At 38.8% G+C, this 18,854-nt stretch overlaps 10 protein-coding genes across 10 annotated transcripts; 6 read left to right on the top strand and 4 right to left on the bottom strand.

Annotated features, from left to right (window-relative positions):
- Positions 1 to 677: 677 nt before the first annotated feature.
- Positions 678 to 2,189, top strand: ZYRO0A07216g (uncharacterized protein; the record flags this gene model as incomplete). The annotated part of the gene is made up of 1 exon (XM_002494637.1): positions 678 to 2,189. One exon carries the CDS (start codon positions 678 to 680, stop codon positions 2,187 to 2,189), a length of 1,512 nt encoding a protein of 503 aa, XP_002494682.1.
- Positions 2,190 to 2,431: 242 nt separating this feature from the next.
- On the top strand, positions 2,432 to 3,925 carry PHO2 (Pho2p; the record flags this gene model as incomplete). The annotated part of the gene is made up of 1 exon (XM_002494636.1): positions 2,432 to 3,925. One exon carries the CDS (start codon positions 2,432 to 2,434, stop codon positions 3,923 to 3,925), a length of 1,494 nt encoding a protein of 497 aa, XP_002494681.1.
- Positions 3,926 to 4,348: 423 nt separating this feature from the next.
- Positions 4,349 to 6,130, bottom strand: EAR1 (Ear1p; the record flags this gene model as incomplete). The annotated part of the gene is made up of 1 exon (XM_002494635.1): positions 4,349 to 6,130. One exon carries the CDS (start codon positions 6,128 to 6,130, stop codon positions 4,349 to 4,351), a length of 1,782 nt encoding a protein of 593 aa, XP_002494680.1.
- Positions 6,131 to 6,647: 517 nt separating this feature from the next.
- On the bottom strand, positions 6,648 to 9,398 carry HUL5 (ubiquitin-ubiquitin ligase HUL5; the record flags this gene model as incomplete). The annotated part of the gene is made up of 1 exon (XM_002494634.1): positions 6,648 to 9,398. One exon carries the CDS (start codon positions 9,396 to 9,398, stop codon positions 6,648 to 6,650), a length of 2,751 nt encoding a protein of 916 aa, XP_002494679.1.
- A 199-nt stretch (positions 9,399 to 9,597) lies between these two features.
- On the top strand, positions 9,598 to 11,253 carry GPI10 (putative glycosylphosphatidylinositol-alpha 1,2 mannosyltransferase; the record flags this gene model as incomplete). The annotated part of the gene is made up of 1 exon (XM_002494633.1): positions 9,598 to 11,253. One exon carries the CDS (start codon positions 9,598 to 9,600, stop codon positions 11,251 to 11,253), a length of 1,656 nt encoding a protein of 551 aa, XP_002494678.1.
- MSS2 (Mss2p) lies at positions 11,248 to 12,378 on the bottom strand (the record flags this gene model as incomplete). Its single annotated transcript, XM_002494632.1, has 1 exon — positions 11,248 to 12,378. One exon carries the CDS (start codon positions 12,376 to 12,378, stop codon positions 11,248 to 11,250), a length of 1,131 nt encoding a protein of 376 aa, XP_002494677.1.
- Positions 12,379 to 12,583: 205 nt separating this feature from the next.
- Positions 12,584 to 13,789, top strand: ZYRO0A07084g (NAD(P)/FAD-dependent oxidoreductase; the record flags this gene model as incomplete). Its single annotated transcript, XM_002494631.1, has 1 exon — positions 12,584 to 13,789. One exon carries the CDS (start codon positions 12,584 to 12,586, stop codon positions 13,787 to 13,789), a length of 1,206 nt encoding a protein of 401 aa, XP_002494676.1.
- Positions 13,790 to 13,820: 31 nt separating this feature from the next.
- On the bottom strand, positions 13,821 to 14,782 carry KIN28 (TFIIH complex serine/threonine-protein kinase subunit KIN28; the record flags this gene model as incomplete). Its single annotated transcript, XM_002494630.1, has 2 exons — positions 13,821 to 14,707; positions 14,767 to 14,782. The coding sequence occupies 2 exons, from the start codon at positions 14,780 to 14,782 to the stop codon at positions 13,821 to 13,823; spliced, it is 903 nt and encodes a 300-aa protein (XP_002494675.1).
- Positions 14,783 to 14,946: 164 nt separating this feature from the next.
- Positions 14,947 to 16,128, top strand: MRF1 (Mrf1p; the record flags this gene model as incomplete). Its single annotated transcript, XM_002494629.1, has 1 exon — positions 14,947 to 16,128. The coding sequence occupies one exon, from the start codon at positions 14,947 to 14,949 to the stop codon at positions 16,126 to 16,128; it is 1,182 nt and encodes a 393-aa protein (XP_002494674.1).
- Positions 16,129 to 16,570: 442 nt separating this feature from the next.
- Positions 16,571 to 18,247, top strand: NAM8 (Nam8p; the record flags this gene model as incomplete). Its single annotated transcript, XM_002494628.1, has 1 exon — positions 16,571 to 18,247. One exon carries the CDS (start codon positions 16,571 to 16,573, stop codon positions 18,245 to 18,247), a length of 1,677 nt encoding a protein of 558 aa, XP_002494673.1.
- Positions 18,248 to 18,854: the final 607 nt, after the last annotated feature.

Raw genomic sequence — 18,854 nt, 5'->3', positions numbered from 1 at the left:
AAAGAGTTGATATAGTCCTTCTTTGTCTTCTGATATGCGAGGAGTGTACTTGTTCGTTTTCTTAGAAGACAACTTGCTTTTAAGCAAGGTAGAGTTCCCTCCATTCCCCTGCCCCCTTACGACACGACGACAGAAATCGACACAAGATCTTGCTGGAATTAGTAATCAAAATTAAGTGAGATCAATTGACCGCATACGCCAGCACTACGTAGCTCATAGTTGCTAGAATTGAGTAAGAATTGTTCTTTAAAGAATTTTAGATTTGTTTAATTTAGATAGGATGGTTTACCTGTGCGCCCGATCTCATCTTCTATCGTATATTGTAGTTAGATATGAAGGGAAATTCCGCTGACAGTTTGACTCAATTCTTGTTGCTCTACTGCAGTTATCATATAACTTTCTGTATGTTAGTTGATTTATTCTATTTTATTTCATTTCATTATTTGATGACACAGTGACACTTCCGCCAGCGTGAAAAATTACTGATTACACACCGCGATTATTGAAAAACTTCAGTGCCTCGTGGCTCTTGTGATAAAGATGGCTTCAGTAATAGTTATCAATCGTACAAGTCGGCTTATTGTTATTTAAGCAAAGCCAGAGGTATAAAAGTGGGATACAATTGGTGTAGTGTTATCGGGTAATTATGCCCTCGAACATGCATTGATCAAGACATCATGTCGCTTTACCAAGAAATCGTCCTGCCCTCGGGACAGAAATATTCACAACCATTGGGTCTATTTATCGATAACGAATTTGTACCTTCTAGCAATGGTAGTACACTGACTACTGAAAATCCGGGTACCGGCGAAGTAATTACATCTGTGCAAGCAGCTGATCCCGTCAAGGATGTGGATAGGGCTGTTAAATCCGCTAGAAACGGGTTCAAACCATGGAAAGCCGTGTCATTAGTCGAGAAAAGGGATCTGTTTCTTAAACTGGCCCAATTGGTAGAAGATAATGTAGACCTACTGTCACAAGTCGAATCTCTCGATTCTGGTAAACCTATAAAGACCAATGCTGCGGGAGATGTGGAATCCGTTTCTGCTACCCTAAAATACTTAGCCGGTTGGATCGATAAGACTAGTGGAGACGCATTTTCACCAGCCAAGGGTAAATTATGTTACACTTTACACCAGCCATTGGGTGTTGTTGGATGTATTATCCCATTCAACTTCCCGCTAGCCATGATGAGTTGGAAATGGACCGCGATAGCAGCTGGTAACACAGCTGTGTTTAAATCCGCACATCAAACACCACTTTCCATACTGGTCTTTGCCCAATTGGTCGTAAAGGCAGGTTTCCCACCGGGCGTATTCAACGTAGTTTCCGGTGAAGGTGAGACTGTCGGTAATGCGTTAGTAAGTCATCTCGACGTCAACAAGATCGCATTTACTGGTAGTACAAGAGTGGGACAACTAGTTCAAAAAAACGCAGCCATCAATTTGAAACCAGTTACGTTAGAGTGTGGTGGTAAGTCTCCTATTATGGTGTTTGAAGATGCAGATATAGATGAGGCTGTTAAATGGGCAGCATTTGGTATATTCTGCAACATGGGACAAATATGCTCAGGTACTTCAAGGTGCTTTGTACAACGCTCCAAATACAACGAATTTTTAACGAAATTAGTCGCTTACACAAAAGAAAACTTCCCAACGGGTGTACCTGAGGACCCTGAGGTCGTTGTAGGGCCTCAAATCACCAGAGATCAACAAACTAGAGTCTTCAATTACATCGACGGTGCCGTTGCCGAAGGTTGTAGAGTAGTCCTCGGAGGTTCAGGCCTGCCAGAGACAGTAGCAAGCGATGAGAAGCATAACGGTGGATTTTATGCAAGCCCTACCATCTTGGCAGACGCGGAACCCCATTTCAAAATTGCTCAAGAAGAAGTGTTCGGTCCTGTGTTGTCAGTAGGTCAATTTGATGACTACGAAGACGCTCTGAAGATCGCCAACGATTCACAATATGGATTGGGTGCCTCTGTGTTTACGCAAAACATTGCACAAGCACATGAATTCGCGGATGAAGTAGAATCTGGTATGGTGTGGATCAATTCAAGTAACGACCTTGACTTCCACATGCCCTTTGGCGGTGTAAAGATGTCAGGACATGGTAGAGAATTGGGCAGCTATGGGTTACTAAATTTTACCAATGTGAAGGCCGTCTATGTAAATTACTGCAAATTTTGAATATTTCTTTAAAGATGTAAAATAATTCATTTCGTGAGAATTGAACCCGGAAATATTTTATAGAGGATCATCAATTTCGACGATTTTCCTTTAAAGTTGACGAACTTTAAGACATCATGAAGTCTTTGACTCAAACTAAGTACAATACGAAAAGGTAAATACTTAAGGGAAACTAGTTTAAAGGTGTGACTTTCAAGAGTTTTTCATCTGCCTTCAAAGGGCTTAGGGACAAACTAATTAAAATGGATTATCAATACGATGAGAATTTTGATTCCCACTTCCCGCAGGATTTGGCATTACTGTCGGGGCAGGGGGCAGATTCACATGGGACCCACAATGGATCATTAGAAGGCTCCAATGGACAAACTGGTATGGAAGAGGTCAATGCGGCTGTTTCTTTCCCTAATAGCTCTTCTACGTCACCTCAAGAAGATAGAAAATCGGCAACTATTACTGCGAACAGTGTTATTAGTAATAGTGATAATAGTAGCAGCAAACCAAAGAGAACCAGAGCTAGAGGTGAAGCTCTTGACATTTTAAAAAGAGAGTTTGAAACAAATCCAAATCCTACATCACAGAGAAGGAAAAAGCTGTCAGAAATGACTGGATTACCTGAGAAAAACGTTAGGATATGGTTCCAGAACAGAAGAGCTAAACTGAGGAAAGACGATAGAGCTGGAGTTAGAGATGGTAGTGGTGGACTGACGGGTGATAATACTGGTGACAGTAATGCATTCTATTCGTATGATAATGGAGAAAATTCCACGCTTTTTGATCAGATCCCTTTAAATATTAATAACAACTACTACTTCATTGATATATGTTCCATAACGGTTGGTAGTTGGAATAGAATGAAAAGTGGTGCGCTTAGAAAATCTAATTGGTCTACAGTTAAAGATTTGTCTAACCTTTCACCAATTTCAATCAACGAAATTATGTCGAACGCTACAGATTTAATGGTACTCATATCCAAGAAGAATTTTGAGATTAATTATTTCTTTAGTGCTATGGCAAACAATACAAAGATTTTATTCCGCATTTTTTTTCCAATCAACTCAGTTGTTAATTGTTCATTAAGTTTAGAGGCCAATGATATTATAGAGCCAAGGAATTCAGATCAGCAGGATGACGAAAATGGTGAGTCCTCTCTAGGTGATGATAACAGATCTTCCAATGAAGATAGTGAAAAATTGGGTGAATTGAAAATAAATGTTTCAAGACCGCCTAATTTTGCGGTATATTTTCTAGAGGCGCCAGATGAAGCTACTAATAATCAATGGTCCATTTGTGAAGATTTTTCGGAAGGGCGACAAGTCAATGATGCCTTTATTGGTGGATCCAATTTACCACATGCATTGAAAGGTTTACAAAATTCTTTGAGATTTATGAATTCTTTGATTTTAGATTATAACAGCACAAATCAAATTATACCCCCACCACCTCCACAGCCGTTTGTAATGGATTCGAACCCATTATCCATGCATCATCCATCTGCTACTGCGCCAACCCCTTTCTTTGATCAATATGACGATACGTCAAATGATGTTTTGGGCTTAGAAAAGGATCCAACAACTACTATTAAGGACGCGGGAAGTCATAATAGCAGTAATAATAATATGAATACGAGTAATGATGGTTCAAATTTGCTATCTTTGTCCCATGATAATCAGTTACAGGGAATGCCGGATTTTTTCAAAAGTCCACCAGAATTAACTGACGATACCAGATGGCTTTAATTTTTATCAAGGTAATTATTTGATTAGCTTGAATGGCCTCGGAGACCTCGTCGTCGACATATATCAGCACATATATCGTTTTTGTAATGTTTTTTATAAATATCGCATTATCACAGTAATCTACATAGGAAGGAATAGTAAAACATATATATGATGAAAAAAAACAAAAAAAAAAAAAAAAAAAAATCTAAGCGTTGACAGTATGTGTAGATAGATATATTTGGTGCCAAGAACAAAAACATGTTAGTAAACAATTTGTACAACACTTTATGTCAAGCTTTTTTTTTTTGACCTCGCAAGCTCTAATTCAGCTACTTGCAAACGGTGCTTCCCTTAAGCAGCGTTCATTGAATGTGTTTATCTTCATGACATGTTTCTCTCCCACATTTTCTCATCTCTTGTGTTCTCCCCTTGTCTCACAAATCAATTTTGCAAGAATTGATTTGTCACAGTATTATCGTGAATATTCTCATGAGCTCCATAACCTTCATTTCTTGATTCTCCGTTAGTTCCTTCGGCTTCGTATTCCGCCCGTTCTCTACCTTCTCCATCGCCGTCTTCATCTTGCTCCTCATCATACTCCAGATCTTCGTATTCATAGTAGTCATCTTCGTCATCGTATTCTTCATCATCCACTAAACGTTCACGCTCAAGTGCATCTTCACCTGATACGTGATCGTACTGAGATTTACCTAGATGATGAAGTCGTGGAGGGTGTTTCCCAGAAGATGTACTGTTACCAACTTTTGGGTTGATGCTAGCACTACGTTCATCATCAGAATAACTTGGTGGCTCCATTGGTAAAGAATCTAAAGTAATTTCTTCACGGTCTATGTGGCTGTGAGCGTTCGGTGAAGTACTAAATTCGAAGCCTGGAGGTGGGGGTAATAATTCACCTTGACTATCTACGATGTCACCTTCATTGGCTGAAGAAACACTTTCATTATCAGAAACTTCATCTTCACAACCACTCTCTAATAGAGTATCTTGATTATATTCTTCATAGGAAGGTGGTGGTAACTTCATACCATTGGATTTAGCATACCCCCATTTCTTGACGTTAGCTTCAATGTAGACGAATCCATACGTACCAAAATTCACGTGGATCTTACATGGTATGTTAGCACCTACAATAGGGTACACATATTTGAATTTCCATCCTTTAACATGACCACCAACTGTATCTTCTTTAAGTTTTTTACCATTTCTGGTGAAAAAGACAGTACCACTATTGGATCTATAACCAATACCAACAACATCACCCTTTTCCAGACGAGGGAACAATGTTGCCAACTTAGGTTCTAATTCAAATGAATCGTTAAACCTGCGAGCTCCTGTGGATTCATATGCAATAGAATGGTGGTGTTTACCCGGTAAACGGAAATATGGATATGGGGATGTGGATAAACCAAAAGAAATTAATTCATTCTCACCCAAATGATGACCACTACCGTCCTGCGTATTTAATTCAAAAATTTTGAATTCACAGTAATAGACTCTATTGATACGAGGAATCGGTAAGTTGGTACATACGGAAGCTTCGTAGTTGTAATTCAAAAACGAAATTTCGGATTTATTTTCCACAAGAATGGTATCATTTGGTAAATTAGGATCTGGCTGAAATTCCCATGCCCATGCGCCTTCCTCATTGATAAACTGCCTTGCGGCATCATCGATCACTGGATCTTCCACATGGTCATGAGAAGAAAGCGCATGAGGTATAATTAATGGAGGATTTTGTCTGATGTACTCTTCACCTTGCTTGTAGTAAAACTGCTCTTCCGGTGATAAGCGTGCTAGTTTATCTCTAACGGCATCTTCATCATCTAGTGCACTTGGCCAACGAGCATTTAGGTTTTCGATAGTTCTTCTTGTACGTCTAACTTCATCGCCATCTTGCAAAAGTGTTGCCCTTGCATTCCTAGTTAAAATTCTTTTAACCACAAATCTAATGGTAATATAAACGAAGCATATGCTGATGTAAATGAAAATAATTGTAATAAGTGAAAAGATCATAATATCCATATCTAATTCATCATCCCCAAACTGACCTGATAATCCTTCATATTGACCATCGCCATCCAATATATACATCACCCCCGCAGTATCATCGTGAACCACTTCAGTTCTAGGTATAACGTACCCATTTGAAAATCCTAATAACCCAATAAAGCTGGCCAATGAAGGCGCTATGCTATTAATCATTTGCCCAAAAATAAAAACCAAATCAAACCCAAAGAGAAAAAAAACCGTAAAAAATAGTAATACTAACAAAAAATCGTAGTTGTTATAAAGATGTTGGTAAGAAAATCGATTAATCCAGAAGAATTTCTCTCTCTTTCTTTCTCACTTGTCAAAAACGAATATGGAAAAGCCTCCTCAATATCTTCACAACAATCTTAACTCACAAAAGCGGTCCAGATGTGACCCTTTGATTGGTACCTGGTAACAGTCTCAAAAGATTTTGTCTATTCTTGTAGTCTTGGTAGTATTGTGTATACACCTTAAATCTCCTATTCCTTAGTTTTGTTTGAGTTTATTTTATTTTTTTCTCTTTTTGGTGTTTCCATCCCTTTAATAATCCGTAAATTGTGATCACGCGATCGGTGGGACGGCTTACTATTGACGATAATACCGATTCTCAGCGGCTAATTCGATACACCTAAAAAGTTAGAAACATGGGGAAACATTTGTATGTAAATATATAAGTGCTTTTCAAAATTCACGAAAGATCAAACCTAGCACCAGAATTTATGGCATACAACAGTTTCTTTTTCAGCAGTTCTTTGTCTCGGTAATCAGGCAATTTCAATAGATTGACACACGTAGAAGCAGTGGGTAGTCTTTCGAGTTCTGAACCAGCATTTCTAATACCGAATTTTGGTTCCAGGGATTTAAACCCCTGTAATGGAGCCCTGGGGACAGATGTGACGAATTTGATAAAACTGAATCTTTCCTCCCTCTCGAATTCCTCCAAAATTTGCCAGAAATGTCTTATCGTTGGATCTGTCTGTGAAAACCCACCATATTCAGTGTTATTCTTTAGATCTTGCAAATCAACATCTTTGCCCTTACCTGAGATTAACATCTGTAATTCAACAGAGTTAAACATTTCCATCCAGTGTGGTGCTATAATCATACTCATACCACCATGGAAGTTAAAAATCTGTTTGAAAAGAGAGCGGTTCAATTTGTAATCGGAAACTTTGACGATGTAATACAAAACTGTTTCCTTTTGCACTCTAGTCTTGGAACCGTTTGGTATCAATTCTACAGGTCCATTATCGGTAGTAATTTCGAAAGTTAAATCGAGGGAAGCGATTTCTTCTGCACTCATCGATAACAGTTTTACTAAGTTGGAATATAATGTTGGATCTAGACTGCACATGTCATCAATCGACGAAGTAAATCTCGTTGAATAGTTCAATAATTTCTTCAAAAAGAAATCAGCAAATGTCACATCGATCAAGACGTGATCGTAGAGACACTTACCTAGAACTTTACCTAAGAACCACAAGTATCTTAGTTGTTGTGAATCAACACTAGTGGAAGGGTACAGTTCGTAATTATCATTAGATTGGAATAATCCATATTTGTCACTGTTGAAACCTTCATCGCTGACACTTGTTAGAAATTCTTTTGTGATACCACCGCCATCAATTCCAACTTCAGGTCCAAACTCATTCACGAATGTGACAGCTAATTTTGCCTTAAACCTTTCACCTATACTGTTGAATGCATTGCATGCATCTTCTAACATGTGTTCTCTGGAGATAGTAGCTGATTGTCTACCCATTCCGGGCATACCCCAAGGCATAAACATGTTCATTATCGTACTATCTTCATCCAACATTAACCTTTGTTTGTCCAAGGATATAAAAGCGTAAAATAGGTCCACACGTTGTTCGAATGGTATGAAAAATGGTGCTCTAATCAATATCTGTAATTTACGAAATTGACGAGTGGAGACAGTATGTTTGAAAGATGTACTCAATTGATCCAAAATTTTGAACTTTATCGAACTCATTTCATCTACAACGGCTTGATCCTCGTCATTGGTATACATTTCTTCCCTTCTTTCGGCAAAATCTCTATAGAGCCTTTCGTAGTCTTCGATGTATTTGAAGATACCCACATTTAAAAATTCTTGATCCTTGTTGGACCAATAGTCAGGCTCAGCTTTAGTGGAGCAGAAGTGCAGACGTGAATCTCGTAAATATATCTTGTGTAAAAGTGATAAAGTTTCATCAACGATCTCCGATTTCACATCATTGGCTGAGTTCCACAATGAGTCAAACACAAAATCTTTCAAATAAGTAGTAAAGGTTACCAGTTGTTGTATAGTGAATCCAGAATTTTCCGATAAAAGTTCGTGATCAGTAGAAATCATAAGGTGCATCTCTAACAATTTGATGAAAATGGAATAGGAAGCAGATAGATGTAATGAATTTAAATCTAGCGTCGTCCTTTGTACATCTTGAAACAATTTCTTGAAGAAAAGCGGCCTCGATAATAGTGTCATTAAAATTGAATTCTTTAAATTTTCCTCTGGAGCTGATTGCATAAAGTAGACAATGGTCCCAGGATTAATCTCCTCGTGTTGATCCTCTTCTACCATTCTAGCCAATTTATCAATAAATGATTTCTCGTAGAGCTTTGAAAATGACTCTTGTAATTGAGGATTAGCAGGTGAGTGTACTATATCTCTGAAGCAAGATGCTATGCAGTATATTAGATCGTCAGATCGAGAACCGGTGGCATAAATGTATGACAGGTTCTCTAGAAGAATAGATGTGGGATTGGTAATTTTCGGAAGAATGTTTAAAGATCCCAAACATTGGTAAAATTCCAAAAGTGGACGGTAAAAAGTCAATTCGTTAGAGTTTAATTCAAACAATGGTTGTAATTCTTCTGTTCGGTTTAAGCCCCATACATTTAAAACTTCACAGAGTGGATTGCAAGTGGTAGCACTTAAAGATTTCGTGTGTCTTAAAAAACTGGTCAATCCCTCCACAAATTCTTTATTAGTCCTAAATTTGGCATTCATAGCGCTCAAAGTAATTACTACAAGGGTATCATCTTTATAGTTTCCCAACATTCTGCACAACTGTATGTTACCGAGTAGTCCAGGATAGGACGATAATATAGGTTGTGATCGTTGTAAAATGTCAAAGACTTGTGGTGGATTCAAGTGCTCATAAATTCGAGGACCATATGCCAGTACTAAATGTTTAATCTGTTCTTTCTCTTCCATAGGTGTCAGCCCTTGATTCCAGTGCTTGATAACATAATCGCAAGTAATATATTTCCTCAAATGGGTCTGTATTACTCTTACGGCACCTTCATTCTGTCTCTCTTGTGCTCTTCTATCTCTCTCCTGTTTAGCTTTTATTAGTAGGTCCTGCTTCGTTGTAGCAGACCTATTGCCCAAATTAATGTTTCTCCTTCTTGTGTGGCCTGTAAAATTTAGCATAACCACTCTTTTGGACTTCTGGTAGTTGTCTTCAAGGAGCTCTCTCCTATTTGGTCTATATGATTTAAAAGTATGTGTGGTGGTTAAGGTGGTTACGATTGGTTAAGGTAAACTTAAAGGTAATCCGAACCTTCGCTTATAAAGCTCAGCCAATGTCTTCTGAAAAGTTAAAGAAAATAAGCCTTCTAGGGAGTGTCTGATGGCATTGAAGGCAGTTGATAAGCACCATAGATTGATTTTGCTGGGTCTCTTTGGATGGAGATTATTCAATGCATTGATTACGAGGACTTTCTTCCAGGCTGATGAGTTCTGGCAGGCGCTAGAACCGGCTCATTTCAAGGCATTTGGATATGGAGGACTCACCTGGGAGTGGAACAATGGATTGAGATCATATGCCTTCCCATTTTTATTGGAGATAGCTTATCGGTTGGCTCGATTGGTTTCTAAAGGGTGTCAGTATCACTGGGGAGAAGACAGGGGAGATAAAGTAGAATACTATTGTGTGATCATTTTCCCTAAGGTCATGATGGCTTTTATAGCTGCCCTTGGTGAGTTATATACCATTTTGTTTGTTAAGAAGCTATATTTATTGACTTTCGATAAGACGGATGACAAGAAACCTCATGACGATTGGAATGTCGAGAAAATTACCATCATATTATCGGTGACCAATTTCTTTAACTGTTTCTTGATTACAAGGACTTTTATCAACTCTTTTGAGATGAGTTTGACATCAGCGGCACTATATTACTGGGATTGGACCGGAGGTGATGAAGTTTTTACAACAAATTTTACCAAATCACTATGTATTGCAGTTTTTGCGTGTTTGCAAAGACCTACGAATGGATTGATATGGATTATTTTTGGCTCAAGATTAATTTGGAACCTCTTTGTCAAGAGCCAGTATGGTAAAGTGCTTCGTTTGATCGGCAAGGTCGCTTTTTGGTTTGCCCTAGTCTGCTCAATTAATATGATAATTGATTATCATTTTTACAATGAGAACATTTTTCCACCATTGAACTTTCTTCGATTTAACGTATTGAGCCCCTTATCAACCTTCTATGGTGCTAACCAATGGCATTTCCACATCACACAGAGTTTACCACTCATACTAAACTATACTATTCCACTATTTTGTCTGGGACTGACTTATGGGCGCCATTCTGATGTTTTAACTCAGATTAAAATTGTGATAGGCTTCAATCTGATTGCTTATTCTATGTTATCACACAAGGAATTTCGATTTGTCTACCCATTGCAACCTTTGCTCGTTTTAATCTCTACCTTTGGTGCTTTAAAATTGCAGGAAAACAATGTTTTGAAGCATTGCTTTCTTCTTTTGGCTCCATTAGGATCTATTATTGCTGCTTTCCTTTTATGTTGGTACCATGAATCAGGAACCATAGCTGTTATGAAATATTTACATGATCGGCCAGTTGTCGATAGTATTGGTTTTATCATGCCCTGTCATTCGACTCCCTGGCAGTCTTATTTACACAGAAATGACATCAAAAGTCTTTGGGCAATTACTTGTGATCCACCACTGCATTTGATGGGTGATCCTGATGCAAGTGCGAAGCTGCCGTACTATATGGATGAGAGTGACTTTTTGTATGATGATATTTCGGGATTCATAGAACGAAATTTCCCCCTGCTGGATATTAATTCATCTAAGCGACACACTTATCAATATGAATGGCCTCGTTTATTGGTGGTTTTCCAACATTTGGAGAATGCTTACATCAAGGAACATTTGAAAGATAATGCTTACGTGGAGGAAACTAGATTTTTCAATTCATTGGTACATTGGGACTCGAGAAGGGAGGGGGATGTTATTGTATACCGGAAGTTATAGTCCCCACTTATTCTCCTTTGATACAAAAGGATCCTTTTTAGCGGCACTCTCAAATGTCTTCGGGTCGGAAAGCGGTTTGGAAGAATATTTCATAGCTTCTTTCACTTCTGCTTGACGGTTTGTAACAAATTTGTCGATAATTTCTTTATAATTAGCATTAACCTCTTGTAATTTAAGCATAGTTTCATAACACTTGTTGGCCCCTGTCCAATTCTTCAATTTGGCACAACAGTCGAAAAATCCTATGAAGCATTCAATTTGAAAGAGTTCTAACCCCAACCTGAACCATTCTTGTGCCTTAAAAAAATCTTCAAAGTAATTCATTTCTAAAAACCCCAAAGTTTTGAAAGATTCCCTGAATCCTTGAGTTGCACAGTTCTCCATGAGAACTCTTGCTCTGAGAGGATCCGAGTTCATATAGATTTGAGCAAGGTAAAAATGAGAGTGAACAGAGTATTCCAACGGTGAAAGCTTAATTGCTTTTAGAAAAAACTGTTCAGCCTTTCGTAGATCTGGTTTACGGAAATTAATCTGACCCAATTTGCCATAAACTTCTCCCGCCAGGAAAGTTCTATCCTCTAGGTCCAAGAACTTCAAATAATATTTGCATGCCTCAGTGTCATTACCAGACTTTAGTGATAAGTCTCCCAAAAGTTTCATTGTCAAATGATGGTTTTTCTTGTATAGTTCTTTGATCAATTTCTTGCCGTAATCTACATCTTCTGGATTGTTATGCCCAGGATCTCTTAATACATCGAATGCAAGCAAGGAAATTGCATCGTTATTACCCAGCTCTGCTGATCTATCTAAGAGAGCATTTTCTAGTGCCAATAAATGAGGATTTATACTTTTAGTCCTATGTCTAATCTTTTCTAACACTTTCTTCATTATCATCAAATCTGACGGGCTAATACCCTTGGGTATCTCAGTATCAATTCCCTTCTGCATATTTTGATAGATGTTATCGTATACAGGATACAATTTGCCAAACGTATGCTTACTATCAAGTTCAAAGAGTATCCTGTTGACCGTCCTCTTTTGAGGGAAAACTTCATGGAATTGCGGCCTCTGTCGACTCAGGGAAGCCGTACTATAGCATTTGGCAATCCGAATGAACCTCAGCATTGCCTAATGAGTCTCAGTTGATTTCTTTTAGGCTCTAAAATGTGTCAAAATTTCAATTAGTGGTGATGAGCTTAGAGTTCTTCAAGTCCGAAATGTTTTATATGACATATAGCTAATGAAAGCAGTTGAAATTTCCACTTTATACTTAAAGAAGTTCTAGATTAGGCGGTCAAAGCATCCCAAAATACACCTGAAGTCCTATCTGATGAATTGCCTAGGTCTCAGAAACGCTGGGTTAAGTGGTATAAACAGATTTTTTAAGAGATCTCTTAGTGCACAATATTCTCATGCATTGATTGGGGGTGGTGTAGTTGGGTTGGCGATTGCAGCAGAGTTAAGCAAGGTGAAATCTAATCGAGTAATACTGCTCGAAAAAAATGATAGGATTGGTATGGATGTATCTAGCCACAATAGTGAAGTTATTCATGCCGGATTGTATTATCCACCAGATTCCTTAAAGAGCAAGCTGTGCATACAGGGTAAAAAAATCATATACAATGAGTTGGATCCTGTGAAGACTGGAGTGAATTGGATCAATTGTGGGAAATGGATTGTTGCACAAACGGATTACGAAGACGCTGTCTTAGAGGGCCTCTATTATAAGTGCAAGAACGAATTGGGAGTGGACGTGGAGATGATGACGTCTTTAGAGGCAATGAAGAAGGAAAAATTCATTCAAGTGCAGAGATCTGTACTCAATTCTCCAACTACAGGTATTATCGATTCGCATTCGTTGATGGAATACCTCCTAGCGATCATTGAAGCCAACGATGGTGAAGTAATTTATGGTTCCGAGGTGGTAAATTTACAGTACGAAGCTGGTTGTGGGTACACTGTCACCGTAAAAGATCATTTTAGTGACAGCCAGGAGCTGACAGACGTTAGTACAGAAAATCTGGTTAATGCAGCTGGTCTTTACGCTGACAGAATAAGCAAAATGCTTTTGCCGCCAGAGAGACATCTTAAACAGTACTATGCCAAGGGAAACTACTTCAAATTAACTTCAGCTGGGTTCCCCGGTGTGCGCAGATTGATCTATCCAGTTCCACCTAAGAATGGTAAATCGCTGGGAACGCATCTTACCATTGACATGGATTACCAAATGAAATTTGGGCCAGATTTGGAATATGTGGATTCGCCAACAGACTATGCTGCTAATGGCGCTAGTATCCCAACAGCTTTTAAAGCTATTAGCAGATACTATCCATATATTGGACCCGACGACTTAGAAGTCGTTGGCAGCGGTATAAGACCCAAATTGGCCGCCCCTGGTGATGGCGAATTTAAAGATTTTTACATTAAACAAGAAGAGGGATTTCCTGGATTTGTCAACCTCCTGGGAATAGAATCTCCTGGTCTCACTTCAAGTGTAGCTATCGGTAGATATGTGAAAGACATTTATCACACATGATGAAATTGCAGAAATTAAAATTAAATAAATATCACATTTTGATGGCAGATGGTTCCGTAGGGGCTGGGGCCTCTCTGAAATAGGCAGATTCTAAACATTGTACAGCATCCCACCTTTTCTGCGGGTTCATGGTGAGCATTCCACACATCAGATTAAGAGCATTTTCACTAGCGGCAATAAACCGCCTTCTTAATTCTTCTCTTGAAGGTGGTGGATAAATCTGTAATTTGTTATATGAAGGAAAAGTGGAAACCTCTGGCCACTCCCTATCAGTAGGTGTACCCAATGCTCTAAAAGTAATCTCCATTTGATCAACATCATTTGCACCTGGCAAATAGGGAATTCTCAACATGAGTTCTGCGAATATAACACCAACAGACCATAGATCTATAGCTGAGGTGTAATGTTTGGCTCCAAATAAAAGTTCTGGCGCTCTATACCAACGGGTGACCACATTACTGGTCAAGATTTCATGTGCTAAGGGCATAGTTCTCGCCAGCCCAAAATCTGCTACTTTTATTTGGCCATCCGGGGCTATAAGTAAATTGTTGGGTTTTAAATCCCTATGCAGTATGAAATTTCTATGACAATGGTGTACACCTCTCAGAGTCATAAGCATCCACGATTTAATATCTGCCGGTGTGAACAAAATAGATTTATCCTTGATGATCATTTCCAAATCTGACGGTAAAAATTCTAACACTAAGTTCAAGTTCTCAGATGCCATAAATATGTCAACCAGTTCAATAACGTTTTGATGTTGCATCTCTTGTAAGTATTTCACCTCTCTGATGGCTGACATGTCAAGCCCATCCTTAAATTCTGACGTCTTGATCTCCTTGATGGCGATCCTTCTAGCAGTAGACTGCTTTGTGCCTAAGTAGACAACAGCATAAGTACCTTCACCAACTTTCTTTTCTATTTCGATAGTTAGTAACTGAAAATTAAGGCAGAATAACTGGAACAAAAATGCATACCCTTTGTATACTCCATTGCAATAATGGATATGCTCTCGAGAACTTTTAACGGCTAGCTTTTCGAGCGGTTTCGTCGATTGTATGTGTCATCGAGTTTAGTTAATGAATCGATTTTTCAATGCGAGTCAGTCACTTACATGTTGAACAATCCGATAATATCAAAAGATCAATAATATTTCGATGTTTAGGACATTTCGAATTGCTCGATGGGTCCTTCCTCGAAGGATTGGGCTCCTCGGATGTCGGTTTCAGTCCACCCTGGAGTTTAAAGAGCTACACCCATCGTTGTTGAAGAAAGCTCATCAGAGCGTACAAGAGATAGTTCAACTGGATCAAGCGCTAAGCAAGGGTGATGGGTTTGATGCTGAAACCCAGAAGACGTACTCTCGTGTGTCTTCGATTAGAAGCATGTACGAGGAGTACCAGGAGCTGTTGGATAATTTGAAGGGTTTACAAGAGATGATCCAGACAGATCCAAGTTTGAAAGATGATGCAAAATCAGAATTTGACAATTCTCTACCACAATTCCGTCAGGTATCTAATAATCTGCTGCGAAAACTTTTACCACCCCATCCATTTGCCGAAAAGGCATGTATTCTTGAGTTAAGGCCTGGCGTCGGTGGTACTGAAGCTATGATCTTTACACAGGATTTACTAAACATGTACATTGGATACGCCCAGTACCACCACTGGAAGTACCATGTTATTGCACAGAATGAAAATCAGAGTGGAAATGGTCTGGTAGATGCCATTTTGAGTATAGATGAGCCGGGGGCCTATGATAAACTGAAGTATGAATCTGGTGTACATCGTGTGCAAAGAATTCCAGCTACAGAGACGAAGGGTCGTACGCACACTTCTACCGCAGCTGTCATAGTATTACCGCAGATTGTAGAATCTGTAAAGGATGCAGAACAATCAGAACGTTCTTTTAGACCTGATGAAATTCGAATCGATGTGATGAGAGCTGGTGGTAAAGGTGGGCAGCATGTTAATACTACTGATTCAGCCGTGAGAATTACACATTTCCCTTCAGGTATAGTGGTAGCAATGCAAGATGAAAGATCTCAACATAAGAATAAAGCCAAGGCATTCGCCGTGCTTAGAGCACGATTGGCTGAAAGAGAACGTAAGGAGAAGGAAAATAGTGAAAGAGCTGCGAGAAAGGATCAAGTGACTACTACTGATAGATCTGATAAGATTAGAACTTATAATTACCCACAAAACCGTATTACCGACCACCGTTGTAATTTTACGCTATATGACATTGAGGGCGTTACTTCAGGTGTGAAGTTAGATGAGGTGATTGATTCTATGGCAGCAAGAGATTTCGAGGAAAGGTCAAAATCTCTAATTGAATGACTCGTGTAAATACTGTAGATAGTTTATCAGTTCGAATGGTGTCAATACAAAAATATGGTATACATTTATTGGCATATTCTGCATAATTAGCCGCCCAGAGTCGTTTACTATGGTATCTTCTTAATTCCGAACATCACGTGATTCTGGTATGATTATTTTTCATCGTCGGGCTGAAAGAGAGAACCCCATTGATGTTACAACTTCTTTGCAGCTAATTTGCACTTTACAACATGGTACAAACAAGAAATAGTCGAACCAAGACTCAGATATATTTGCTGACTTTAATTGCAGTCGGTAGAGGTGGACAAGAGTATTTGAAATTGTCCTTGGTGCATTGAGCGGTTTCAATTGGTGTCATAACTGTACAAAGTTCTTTAAACTTTGGCGTCGTAAAAATTCTCAATCAATTTCTCGAGGCTTTCGGTAGCATTTGCTGGTACAAATGTCATTTAAGATGAATAGCGGTTCTAACTTCTATCCAAGATCTGGTACAACTAGTGGTCAGAGACCATTTCGTTATAACTCCAATATAAACGGTACTGGTTCACCTGTAAATGCTGTTGGTAATAGAGGTTCTCAACTTTACATGGGAGACTTAGATCCCAGTTGGGATGAGAATACTATTAGACAAATTTGGGGCAGTTTGGGAGAGTCTAATGTTGTGATCAGATTGATGTTACACAATAACGTTAGTGGTAGTGGTACCATGGGACCAAGAAACAATTTAGGTTACTGCTTCCTGGAGTTTCCCTCAACGGTCCATGCGTCTAATGCATTACTCAAGAATGGGATGCAAATCCCCAATTTTGTTCATAAGAGATTAAAATTGAATTGGGCTTCTTCATCACACTCGAGCGCAGGCGCCTTCAATGAGTACTCGGTATTTGTTGGTGATTTGGCACCTAACGTAACAGAATCTCAGTTGTTTGAATTGTTTATAAGTCGGTTCAATTCGACTTCGCATGTTAAAATTGTTTACGATCAATTGACGGGTGTCTCTAAAGGTTATGCATTTGTTAAATTTACCAATCCTGCTCATCAACAGCGTGCTCTTTTAGAGATGCAAGGTATTTTCCTGAGCGGTAGAGCCATTAGAGTCAGTAACGCTGGTCATCTGCAGAATTCTGCAGACGGAAAATCAAAGGCTACAGGTGCTGCTAGTGCTAGTAATGCTAACGCTGTTGGGGGTATTAACACTGGCAACAATTCTGGTCTTATGAGTGGTTCTCAATTCATGTATCCCGTGCAACCGCAACCTGCGTTGAACAGCTTTACCGATCCCAACAATACTACTGTTTTCGTTGGGGGGTTATCTTCACTGGTTGCTGAGGATGAATTACGTGCTTATTTCCAACCTTTTGGTACTATTGTCTACGTCAAGATCCCTGTCGGTAAAGGCTGTGGATTTGTTCAATATGTAGATCGAATCTCTGCGGAAACGGCTATTGCCAAGATGCAAGGTTTCCCCATCGGCAATTCAAGAGTGAGGCTGTCTTGGGGTAGGTCTGCTAAGCAAGCAGCCACCGTTCAACAGGCACTTATTAACAATGCTTTACAACAACAGCAGCAGCAGCAGCAGCAACAGCAGCAGCAGCAACAGCAGCAACAACAGCAACAGCAGCAACAACAGCAACAACAACAGCAACAACAACAGCAACAGTTGCAACAGTTGCATCAGCATCAGCAGCCTTTGCTGCAACAGCCAACGTATGGGTATATGCCCGCTTCATCATCTGCCGCTTCGACACCTATGTCATCTCTATATGATGAAATGAGTTATTTAGCCGCCGGTAAGTCCATTTCACCTCTGCCAAATTATGCACCATCATTGTCATCTGCCAAGATGTTATTACCCGGTTACCAAAATATTGATTATTTTGGATTCCCACAATCTGCATCCGGTCTTGCAAGCACTTCGAATCATGATTACTTGACTACTAATCCGATGCAGTCAAATTCTGATTCTATGCAAAGTCAAACCACTGGAGGTGTGCCATTTTACAATGGCCTTAATCAGCCTCAAGTTGCTTTACAGAATAATGATAGAGGTTTTATTAACGGTAAGACTGCAAGTTTGGATAGATTGGAAAATGGCAGTAATGGGTTTGTTTTTGCCTGACTGTCGCTAATTATTAATTTGTCCCTATTAGTTTTCTTTTATTTTGGTCTTTGTATTACATTTTGTGTGTGCGTGTGTGTGTTTCCATTCCTACGATTTCGATTTGTTGTTGGTATTTTTAAATATATTATTTCCCACCATTCCATGATTTTTGTTGCTTAGAATTGGTCCTGTAAATGATAATATGTCTAGTTCAACGTTGTTTTCATGAGCTGATTTAATTCGATTCAATCCCAAGGCAAATAGAATCAATTAAAATGATGGGCGACGTGGTGTTTCCATTTCACTGTTGTATTTTTTTTTTTTTTTTTCGTTGTTTTTTTAATTTCAATTATACACCCGTCGCTTTAGTTTGTTTTACCTTTCTACTTTTCCATTGTTGTTAAAATTAATATTATGATTTTCCTTTTTTTTTTTTCTGGTATAGCTTATTACTCTCAGAGCATCGAATGGATATTATCCACTAATGTTTCAACTTCATTTTTAATTTCTTTAATATTTATAATTGATGTACGTTGAAGTAACATTTATTTTGATTAGAAAGTCGTCCTTCAGGAACAAAGCATTAATTGAAAGTGAATAAATGACACTTTGAAAAATTGAACCG

Source organism: Zygosaccharomyces rouxii, assembly GCF_000026365.1.
Source record: "Zygosaccharomyces rouxii strain CBS732 chromosome A complete sequence".
NCBI lineage: Eukaryota > Fungi > Ascomycota > Saccharomycetes > Saccharomycetales > Saccharomycetaceae > Zygosaccharomyces > Zygosaccharomyces rouxii.
The sequence above is the reverse complement of the archived record's forward strand: the minus strand, read 5'-3'. Positions and strand labels throughout refer to the sequence as shown.